Source organism: Geotrypetes seraphini, chromosome 17, assembly GCF_902459505.1.
Source record: "Geotrypetes seraphini chromosome 17, aGeoSer1.1, whole genome shotgun sequence".
Classification (NCBI taxonomy): Eukaryota; Metazoa; Chordata; class Amphibia; order Gymnophiona; family Dermophiidae; genus Geotrypetes; species Geotrypetes seraphini.
In genome coordinates, this window is record NC_047100.1 from 12,421,661 (window position 1) to 12,433,746 (window position 12,086).

The following is a 12,086-nucleotide window of genomic DNA, read 5'->3' on the forward strand; positions in this document are numbered from 1 at the left end:
CAAGGCATCTCTGCCTCTGTGGTATTACTCAGTTTTGCTGAGGTTTATATTAAATAAAAATATAATGTTGAGTGAATTTCCAACAATATACTTAGTTGCTCTATGAGCTGTGTGGGTATAGGAGGGGGTTTTCAATGCCAACAGGACTTTTGTTCCATGAGAATTAATTAGTAGGGAATTCAATTTCATTAAAAAGTATTTAGTCATTCAAATTTATCAGTTGCCCCCGTTAAAAAAAAAAAAAAAAAACCCAAACAAACTGCAAATATATTTCTCATTTACACTAAATTATTTTTGCTACCCACCACTGCCACCAAGTGGTTTGCTAACAAACTATGCAGAGAAAGCAAGTAGCCTAGTCCTTTTACTCCTGAGGAAATTCTGTGCCATGCAAAATTCCAATCCTGCTCACTACATGTAGAAATTTAGCATTTCCAGTGCAGAGTCCTGCACAGGGTAAAGAAAGCATAGCAACCAGCAAGGTTAAGCCCAAAGTTCTCCCCTGCTCCTAGCAGAAATTAAAAAGACAGTGTGCAGAATTTTTAATTATTTATTTTTGTTCAAAATCCCCCTAGGAATAAGTGATTAGAACAGAATAATGGCTTCTGAACCAGAAAACCTGGGCTCAAATCTACCTCTTCTACCAACACTACCTTCTAAACCACAAGTGCCCACTTGTATGGGAAGCTATTTTGGAAAAGGAACTTGGGTCTCCCTGTTTTGTTTTGTTTTTTTTGGGGGGGCTATATAAATACTGAACAAGATAGGCCACTTACAGCCTCAACCGAACACTAATTGAACAGGGTGGGGAGGGGGGTGGGGATACTTTATGTTTTCATGTGCTTAAGAACAATTGATGGTTATAAGGGGGGAGAGTTATTTGAAATGAATTAGATTGTACTTATAAACGAACAGTAGTTGAAGTCATGCAAAGAAAGAATTTGATATAGACATGCTAATTTCATGGCTGACATTTTCAAGGTTTCTCTAGAGTTGGGAGTGGTACTGAAGGACTGGAGAAGGGCAGATGTGGTCCTTCTCCAAAAAAGTAGAAGTAAGGAAGAAGTAGGGAACTTACAGGCTGGTAAATCTGACTTCTGTTGTAAGTAAATTAATGGAAACACTTTTTAAAAAGAAAATAGTGACTTTCCAGCAGATTACAGGACCCAAGACAACATGGACTCACTAGAGGCAGGTCTTGTCAGACAAATCTGATCAATTTCTTTGACTGGGTGATAGAGGGAGACTGCTAGATGTGATGTATTTAGATTTTAGCAAAGCCTTTGACAGTGTTTCACACAGACATATAATAAATAAACTGATGCCCTCAGTATGGGCCCCAAAGTGACAGACTGGGTCAAGAACTGGTTGAGTGGAAGGTGACAGAGGGTAGTGGTTAATAGAGATTGCCTGAGGAAAGGGATGTTTTAATAATAATAATAATAACTTTATTTTTGTATACCGCATTACCATGGAAGTTCTATGCGGTTAACAGATAAAGAGACTGTACATTTAAAGTGAAGTTACAATTTTATTTTTTTTTTGGTATAGCAACATTGACATTTTCAGTGACGCTACATTTACGGTGAAGTTATTTTTCAGCTAGGTTACAAATTGCAGAGAAGTTACATTTGCTGTAAGTTACATATATATAGCGGAGTTCATACAGTAGTATTACATACGGCGGGGTACATACTACGGTGTTCGATAAGGCAGAGCAGAGGCATTTAGTATGGGAGGTAACGATAGAAGGGGTGATTAGTTGGATAGGGTGATCCATTTTGTTTACCTGTGGTGCGCCTCAAAGTTCAGTTCCTGTGCCTATTTTATTTTATGTTTTTACATTTTTATAAGCGATATTGCTGAAATGTTGTCGAGTAAGATTTGCCTCTTTGTGGATGATACCAAAATCACCCCTGATGGTGTGAATAGCGAAGCTTGAAGAATGGTCTGAAATTTGGCAGCTAAGATTTAATTCTAATAAATGAAAAAGCTGCAAAAACTCGAGGGAATGGTACATTTTAGGGGAGGGGGGGGGCGGTGAATAAATTTTGTGCACGAAAGAGGAGCAGGACTTTGATACAATAGTATGTGATGATCTAAACGTGGCCAAACAGATTGAAAAGGTGACAACAAAAGCTAGAAGGATGCTAAAGTGCATAGGGAGAAGAATGACTAGTAGGAAAAAAAGAAGGTATTGATGCCCCTGTATAAGACTCTGGTGAGACCTCATTTAGAATATTGCATGCAATCCTGGAGACCGAAGCTTCAAAAAAGATATAATAGATATAAATAGGATGGAGTCAGTCCAGTGGAAGGCTACTAAAATGGTTGGCAGTCTTTGTTATAAGGCGTATGGGGACAGATTGAAAGATTTCAATTTGTATACTTTGGAGGAAAGGCCGGATGAGGGAAGATACGATAGAGATTTTTAAATACCTATGTGGCATAAATGCGCATCAGTCGAGTCTCTTTCGTTAGAAAAGAAGCTCCAGAATGAGAGGGCATAGGATGAAGTTAAGAGGTGAGAGGCTCAGGAGGAATCTAAGGAAATGCTTTTTTTACAGAAAGGGTGGTAGATGCATGGAACAGTCTCCCGGAAGAGGTGGTGGAGGCAGAGACTGTGTCTGAATTCAAGAAAGCCTGGAATAGGCACGTGGGATCTCTTAAAGAGAGGAAGAGATAATGGTTGCTGTGGATGGGCAGACTGGATGGGCCATTTGGCCTTTATCTGCCATCATAAATCTGTTGAACAAATCAAGAAATTTAGCACTAAGATTTGTCCACTGCCTAAGAAAACGTGAAGTGGATCCAAAATACAAAGAAAATAAAAGTTTGAACTTCTTTTTAAAATTATAACTACCTTTTTTCCCTGAAAATAAGACAGTGTCTTATATTAATTTTGGGTCCATAAAATGCACTAGGGCTTACTTTCGGGGATGTCTTTTTTTTTTTTTTTTCATGTACAACAATCATCTCTCCCTTCCTCTCCTCCACCCCCCACCCCATGTGCAGCATCTTTCCTCCCTTCTCACCCATCCCTTTCTGCAGCATCTTTCTATCCCTTCCTCCCTCCCATCCTCTTGTACAGCAGAACCCCACCAACCCTCCCTCCCTGAGACTGATATACCTCCGCTCCGAGGCCTCCTAAAGCAGCCAGGGTGGAGGTTGCTGAATTGATGCGTACGATCGTGCTAGGGCTTATTTTTTGGGGAAACAGGGTACCATTAAACTGAATTATATTTTACAAAATGTGTTTCTACTTTATCAATGTTAGCTTTAAAGTACTTACCCCACCAGGTCCACTGAAAGTATCTGTTCCTGGCATAGATTCTATGGAACTTGTGCTCAGTGCCTGAAATAAACAGCCAACAAAAGAGATCCTTGTAACACATGCATTTACAATTCTTACACTTAATATCCAAGTACCACATATCCTTCTTGCATGCATATCTCTGAAACAATATTTAGAGAGCTGAAGTCTGCATAAAGTAGCTTCGTTAAGCAGCTATCTGCTACTAGGAACTCAAAGAAAGGAAATTATTTATTCCTTAAACGCTACAAGGCTGAATGAGCTATTTGCAGGATATAGGCTTTATCAAGAGTCACAGCATTTTATAGAATAAATATTGACGATTTGTTTGTAGCTCACATCTATTAGTTCAAGATGGGTTACTTTCAGGTACACTAGATAGTTCCTTGCCTGTCCCCAGAAAGCTCACCATCTAAGTTGGTACCTCTCAGGCAACAGAGGTGCAAGTGACTTGCCTAAAGGTCACAAGGAGAAGTACTGGGATATGAACCAGGCTTCCATTGTGTTGTCAGCCCAGTCATCATGTTGGCTGGCTGTCTCCCATGGTCTCTCTCTCATGGTCGGAAATTCTTTCTCTCGGTCCCTGTGATAGGCTACCCCCAAATCATCTGTACCGCATCCTTGAATTCGGTGATTGTTTGTGGCTTTGGGTTGAACTTGTGATAACCTTCCATCATTGCTCCCGAAACAAAAATTTTATGTTACTATGACATTAACAGTTAACTCGTTAGACAAATATAAAAGCAGGCTCCTAATTATTATGACAGGGATTGCCAAGCAGATGATTACCAAAAATTGGAAAAATTGGGACAGGCTTAACTTTTCCTTTTGGTGGGAGACTTTATGTTTACCCTATTTTTCTCTTCATAAGAAGCACTTTTTTTCCACCCAGAATTGGGTGGAAATTTCAGTGCGTCTTATGAAGCGAAGGTAACTTTTTTTTAAACACCCCCCACCCATCCCGGTGTACCTTTTAAAAATGACCCACTCGTTGGGGGTATACGGGCTGACTGCTGACTGCCGCTGTTCCCCGCTGCTGCTCCCTGCTGGCCGCCGCAATTCAAAGAAGTGAAGGGCCAGCATGCAGCGATCGCATGTCGCCAACCCACAAGCCTTCTCCCGACGTCGGAACTGACATCAGTTCTGACGTCGGACGAAGGCTTGTGGGCCGGCGACATGCGCTGGCCCTTACCTTCTTTGAGTTGCGGTGCAGCGGCAGTGGACCGGGGCCAGAGGAAGAGGAATCGGCAAAGTTCTCTTCAACAAAAGGCAAGTGAGTGACGGCTGACGTCAAGATCTGGCTGTTTTTTTTCACTACTTCTAGGAGCTGGACTTAACCGTTTGCAGCACTTGTGGACTTGTAAATGTCTTGCCTTGGGACTGCAAACTCTTGTAAAATAGTAGGCAGGTTTCAGCATGCAGGGGGGGAGGAGGTCAGTTTACGGCGCAGCAGGGAGGACGGACAGGACAAAGGTTGTAAGGCAGTGAGGGCAAGGAGGCACGAACTCGGGACATGGGAGGGAGGTAGGTCAAAGAAAAAAGGCTGGAAGGTAGTGAGTAGGAGGGAGCACAAACTTGGGACATGGGAGGGAGGGAATAGAAAGGGACAATTCTTGGGCCTGAGTGAAGAAAGAAAGGAAGGAGACTCATGAAATCACCAGACAACAAAAGTGGGAAAAATTATTTTATTTTCAATTTAGTGATCAAAATGTGTCAGTTTTGATCATTTATATCTGCTGTGTGTATATGAAAGATGAAATGAACAGCCTGGCATGGAAGGGGAGACAGGATGCAGAGCCTGGTATATATTAGTACACAATTTGGTTCAGAATGTTTTTTTTCTGGGTTTTCTACTCTAAATCTAGGGTGTGTCTTATGGAGCGAAAAATACAGTATGTTATAAATTTGAAAAAATGAATTTCAATATATTAGGTCATTATAATTTTTAAAAATCAGTATGGGGCCCATTAACGAATTTTGTTAATTCTGATTAGTTGTATATTATTTTTTGTTGGAATGGCACACACATCCAGGGAGTGAGGGGGGAAATACATTTTGTGTTCTTTTATGATTGGATATAGTGGAAGAGAGAGGGGAGAAAGTATATGTTTATGATAATATTTGTGTGTAAATTTTTGAATGTGATGTGAAAATTAATAAAGAATTATAAAAAAAAAAGTTAACTCGTTCTCCATTTTTTTCTTTCTTCAAATAATGCTAGTTTTACAGTACCAACATTTTTGACTGTGTGAAAATTGCCAGGTAGTCATGCTAAAAAGTCTAACTTTCACAATTAAAATTCAATGCAAAGAAATGCAGAGTTTGGGGAATAGAAACCTAAGGGAGCCATAGGTGCTAAGAGGAGAGAGGCAGATTCACTTGGAGCAGTCAGAATCTACTCCTGTACAAGCTTTTTGAACAAATCAAAAACAATTTTACTTTTGAGCTTGTGTTTTCAAAAGATAGCACTCAAGCATTACATGAAGCACATGTTCTCAGTCTTTCAGGGAACGAGGAGTATCATTGCAATAATTGTATGAACACTGCTCCTACTCCATAATAATTGTTTAAAGGCTTGGAGTTTACAGTGAGAAATTGTAGTCGGAGGGTTGCTGGAAAAAAACAGAGAAACCAACAATCGGAAAAGCTCAGGGCTAGATTGAGTAAATGGCATAGAAAGACAGGCACCGAATTTGCGGGGGAGAGTGTGTGAGTGGTTAAAGCCAGAGCCTCAGCACCCTGGGGTTGTGGGTTCAAACTCACACTGCTCCTTGTGACCCTGGGCAAGTCACTTAATCCCCCCATTGACCCAGGTACATTAGATAGATTGTGAGCCCTTTGGGACAGACAGGGAAAAATTCTTGAGTACCCGAATAAATTCATGTAAACCGTTCTGAGCTCTCCTGGGAGAACAGTATAGAAAATTGAATAAATAAAAAGTGTGAGAAGTTTCAGCCTCTGATAACCAGAGCTGGTATTGTGACATCACAATGCCTCATTCCACCAATGCCTAAGAGCCAACCTCATCAGTGATGTCACAATGGCTTCACTGTCCTATGCTTGGCTCACTTCTACTACATTTTGATTTCTACAGTGGCGAAGTGGTTAAAGCTACGGCCTCAGCACCCTGAGGTTGTGGGTTCAAACCCACCCTGCTCCTTGTGACCCTGGGCAAGTCACTTAATCCCCCCCATTGCCCCAGGTACATTAGATGGATTGTGAGCCCTTTGGGACAGACAGGGAAAAATGCTTGAGTACCTCAATAAATTCATGTAAACCGTTCTGATCTCCCCTGGGAGAACGGTATAGAAAATTGAATAAATAAATGTAAATGTATTCTATAAAGGGCACGCCATGCTTAGCGCCCTTTACAGAATAGTGTTTAACAACAATTCTCATGACTAACTTTGGGCACGCAACTTACACTAAGTACACCTGGTGCAAATCCTGTCATGCAAATTGAGTGCGCAAACCCAGAATTCTAACACATCGCAAATATATTATGGGAACCCTACCCATGGCCTTCTCGATGACACATCCCCCTTTTGGGTTGAACGTGAGAACATTTCAGCACCTTTATAAGAACCTAAGAATTGCCGCTGCTGGGTCGGACCAGTGGTCCATCATGCCCAGCAGTCCACTCACGCGGCGGCCCTCTGGTCAAAGACCAGCGCCCTGAGACAAGCCAGCGCACGTTCTTGTTCAGCAGGAACTTGTCTAACTTTGTCTTGAATTCCTGGAGGGTGTTTTCCCCTATGACAGACTCCGGAAGAGCTTTCCAGTTTTCTCCCACTCTCTGGATGAAGAAGAACTTCCTTACGTTTGTACGGAATCTATCCCCTTTTAACTTTAGAGAGTGCCCTCTCGTTCTCCCTACCTTGGAGAGTGTGAACAGTCTGTCTTTATCTACTTTGTCTTGAGTCCCTGGAGGGTGTTTTCCCCTACAACAGCCTCCGGAAGAGCGTTCCAGTTTTCCACCACTCTCTGGGTGAAGAAGAACTTCCTTACGTTTGTACGGAATCTATCCCCTTTTAACTTTAGAGAGTGCCCTCTCGTTCTCCCTACCTTGGAGAGTGTGAACAGTCTGTCTTTATCTACTTTGTCTTGAGTCCCTGGAGGGTGTTTTCCCCTTATAACAGCCTCCGGAAGAGCGTTCCAGTTTTCCACCACTCTCTGGGTGAAGAACTTCCTTACGTTTGTATGGAATCTATCCCCTTTCAACTTTAGAGAGTGCCCTCTCGTTCTCCCTACCTTGGAGAGGGTGAACAACCTGCCTTTATCTACTAAGTCTATCCCCTTCAGTACTTTGAATGTTTCGATCATGTCCCCTCTCAAGGGAGAAGAGGCCCAGTTTCTCTAATCTCTCACTGTACGAAAATTCCTCCAGCCCCTTAACCATTTTAGTCGCTCTTCTCTGGACCCTTTTGAGCAGTACCGTTTCCTTGTTCATGTACAGCGACCAGTGCTGTACGCAGTACCCCAGGTGAGGGCGCACCCATGGCCCGGTACAGCGGCATGATAACCTTCTACGATCTCTTCGTGATCCCCTCCTTTATCATTCCTAGCATTCTGTTCGCCCTTTTCGCCACCACCGCACATTCCGTGGACGGCTTCATCGACTTGTCGATCATAACTCCCAAGTCTCTTTCCTGGGAGGTCTCTCCAAGTACCGCCCTGGACATCCTGTATTCGTGCATGAGATTTTTTTGTTATTGACATGTACCACTTTACACTTGTCCACGTTGGACCTCATCTGCCATGTGGTATTCGTTATGAGATACCAAATAGCACAGAGAAGTTTGATACCCTAAATTCACAACCAAAGTGTGAAATGCTTTCAGGAAATATATGGTTTGAAAAAAAATTGCTTGCTAGCTTTACTTACAGGAGAGTCAGGGGCGTGTTCCTCATCTCGAGTAAAGGAGCTGTTAAAAGCTCTAAATGTTTCGCTATTCTGCTTATGTTTCTCAATTGTTCCTTGAATCACCTAGAGAAATAAATTTCCAGAAATCAAGAGGGTGTCGGGTCAAAAGCGCGCCGGGACAAAGGCGCACCCAGACAATTGAGCGCAGCGCAGAGGCGCACGCCACTCAAAATGACTGTTTTTAGAGCTCCGACGGGGGTGTGGGGGGGGGAACCCCCCCACTTTACTTAATAGACATCGCGCCGCGTTGTGGGGGCGTTGTGGGGGGGCGTGGGGGTTGTAACCCCCCCACATTTTACTGAAAACTTCACTTTTTCCCTGTTTTTAGGGAAAAAGTTAAGTTTACAGTAAAATGTGGAGGGTTACAACCCCCCAAACCCACCATAACGCCGGCGCGATGTCTATTAGGTAAAGTGGGGAGGGGGTTCCCCAACAAAATCCCCCGTCGGAGCCCCTAAAAACTGTAATTTTGAGCGACGCGCGCCTCCGTCTTGCGCTCAGTTGTCGGCGCGCGCCTTTGTCTTTCGCGCCATTGTCTATGAACCGATTATAAGTGCTTGGTTGATTATCATTATTTGTATATAAATTGTATTGCATTTTTTGTTGGCATTAAAAACTAAATAAAGTAAAAAAATAAAATAAAAAGTACTGGTTTGGTCCCCTGTTACCACTGTGCACAGCCATGAAGATAATCTAAGTTTGATCCCCAGCTCTGATTTTCCACTCCTTAGTTCACCCACGGCTGGGGGATGCTTTGGAGACAGCATTCACAACCCCCTGAATAAAAGGGGAAGGGGTTGAAAGACAAATATTGTGCAAAAGTAAAATCTAGTGGATGGATTTAGGACCATGACTGCAAGGTTCTTGAGGAAGCCTGGGTACATGGTTCCCCAATTCAAGACAGATGCTACTGTGACTGGGTTAAATGAATTGGGGAAAGGATACAGAAATTCCAGGGTAGTGGCAAATGAAAGGTTCATAGTAGAGAATGACACGGTGAAAAAATTGGTCCCCGTCACCGCCCCGTCCCCGTCTCACCATCCTCTGCACCGCCCCGTCACCGCCATTCCCTTCACCGCCCCGTCACCGCCACTGCCACCCCATTCACCGCCCCGTCACCGCCACTGCAACCCCATTCACCGCCCCGTCACCGTCACCGCTGCATACATAAAAGCCTCAAACGGGTACGATTTTATATACTTTTCTAATATCTCCCCTATGTATCTGCCATTGCCCCCCCCTGTGTCCATATTCCATCCCCATGGCATGTCCCCTTTTTGTCTCTGTCCCTATGCCCCATGCACATAATTTCCCCTCTTTCTGTTACCTTCCTGTGTCCAGATTTCCCCTATCTTCCTCTTCCATACCAGTGTGTCTCTTCTTTTCAACCCCATCTAGCTTTTTTCCCTCTTTCTTCCCCCCCCCCTGCTTCTAGCATCTGGCTCACCTGCCTGTCCTTCCCTTTCTTTCCTGCTGTGGGTTTTTCTTTCCGTTTTCATCACCTTGGCCCAGAATCCTTTTCCCTTTCACTCCCTCCTTACAGTCTGAGCCGGGAACACTAGCGATCGCACGGTCCTCGCAGCCCCCACCCTCCTGCCCAATCGATCCTAGTGTTTAGCCAGCTCTCTCCCTTCTCCTCACCTTAATTTGCAGGCTTTCTTTTTCAGCGACCTGCACGCTTTCCCAAAGAGCCGCACACGCGCGGCTGCTCAGTGTTCAATCTTCTGCTCTGCTGCAACTTCCTGTTTCCGGTTGCGTCAGAGCAGAAGATCGAAACTGAGCAGCAGCGGGTGCGCGGCTCTCTGATAGCGTGCGGGTCGCCGAAAAAGAAAATCTACAAACTAAGGTGAGGAGAAGGGAGAGAGCTGGCTAAACACTAGAATCGATTGGGCAGGCGGGTGTGAGCTGCGGGGACCGCGCGATCCTTCATGCCTCACTGCGGGGACAAGACCCATTCACCGCCCCGCGGGCGGTGAATGGCCTTGTCCCCGTCGCCGCAGCGACTGCTAGTTTTCTTCCCCGTTTTCGGCGGTGACCCGCGGCTAAAATGCGGTGGCCGCGGGTAAACCGCCACCGTGTCATTCTCTAGTTCATAGCACTGGAACTCAACAGGAATTAGTTCTGATTGAGCTGGAAATCCAAACAGAAGAAACCTGATAGATCCAAAAATTTTAAAAATAAACCAATGCTTTCGCATGCTGAAATTACGAGGGTCATTTCATAAATAATACACACTATTTTTTTTAAAATTTACATGTTTTATTTTTTTTTCAAGTATTTCTTTACAGTCCTTCGATATAGTGTCCCTGCTTTGCAATGGCTGAGTCCCTACGTCTGAGAAGCTTCATTATTCCATCCCAAGACACCGTTTTTGTTCAGTTGCCGAATGGCTCGGGTTAACAGCGGAAGAAAGCATAGGCACGTTTCAACTTTGGAAAAAGGTCAAAGTCTGGTGGACTCATGTCTGGACTTTAGGGAGCATGAGGTAACACCTCCCAGCCGTATTCCCGTAGTTTTTCAATGATGACATTCCCTATATGTGCGGGTGAACGTTGTCGTGAAAAATTAGTTGCCCAGCAACTGAGGTTGGGTTTTGTGCATTTTTTCTACAAAAAAAATCACGATAATACGCTGCTGTGACACTTCTTCCACATGGAACTTTGTCTGTGATGGTGATGGGGGAAGAGTGTGGCGCAGGGGGTTAAAGCTACAGCCTCAGCACAGTGGGGTTGTGGGTTCAAACCCATGCTATACCTTGTGACCCTGGGCAAGTCACTTAATCCCCCCCATTACCCCAGGTACACTAGATAGATTATGAGCCCACCGGGACAGACAAGGAAAAATGCTTGAGTACCTGAATAAATTCATGTAAACCTTTCTGAGTTCTCCTGGGAGAACAGTATAGAAAATTGAATAAATAAATGAATGATCATAAGCAAAAATCACCATTTGTTTGTCTTTTGATTGAGCTCATCGAAATTTTTTTGGTTGTGGGGAAGATGGAGCTCTCCACTCGTCATTGAAAAACTACGCATTTCCTCAATGAATTTTTGAAAATCAATTTGGGACCAAATTAATAATTTATTAGATAACCCAGTGGCATTATCCTATGATACTGTGATATTTGGAATGGAAATGAGAGCAAAAAGTCAGATTTCTGCGAATAACAATAAATTACTGCTTATAATGACTGGTGTTGCCATTCAGCAAATTACATATAATTGGAAGGATTGGAGGAGATTAAATTATAACTTCTGGTGGAATTCTTTATGCCATATCTATAAAATGGAAAGGTTTATTGCTTTACAATGTGGATATTTTAAGAAGTTTCAGGATGTGTGGAAACCATTAACAAAGTATTGTAAGGATTAATTTGAATTTGTTTCCCTTATATTTATCAACTTAAGGTATAGGGAGGGGGGGGGAGTTTATTATTATATGTTTTATATGATAATGGAATATATGGGAGGGAGGGATGGGAAAGGGGAAGGGATAAGAATTTATGAAATATATCAATGATTGTTTGTAAGTGATGTATTTATTGTTAATATGAATGAATATATTTAACACTTAATGTAGTTTTGAAAATGAATAAAGAATTAATAAAAAAAAAAAAAAGAAAAACTAGGCGAATACGGCTGGGAGGTGTTACCTCATGCTCCCTAAAGTCCAGACATGAGTCCACCAGACTTTGACCTTTTTCCAAAGTTGAAACAACCTATGCGTGGACACCGTTTTGCATCTCTGGAAGAGCTTTCTTCCGCCGTTACCCGAACCATTCGGCAACTGAACAAAAACGGTGTCTTGGATGGAATCATGAAGCTTCCCGGACGTTGGGAATCGGTCATG

At 43.1% G+C, this 12,086-nt stretch overlaps 1 protein-coding gene across 1 annotated transcript in view; it reads right to left on the minus strand.

The window, feature by feature from the left end:
- The window catches only part of FGD3 (FYVE, RhoGEF and PH domain containing 3), a 221,874-nt gene that overhangs the window by 31,712 nt on the left and 178,076 nt on the right, over positions 1-12,086 (minus strand). The window contains exons 14-15 of the mRNA XM_033926275.1: positions 8,199-8,300; positions 3,293-3,355 (exon numbers count right to left, since the gene is read on the minus strand). Coding sequence (XP_033782166.1) covers positions 3,293-3,355; positions 8,199-8,300 — 165 coding nt within the window. The remainder of the gene's footprint in view (positions 1-3,292; positions 3,356-8,198; positions 8,301-12,086) is intronic.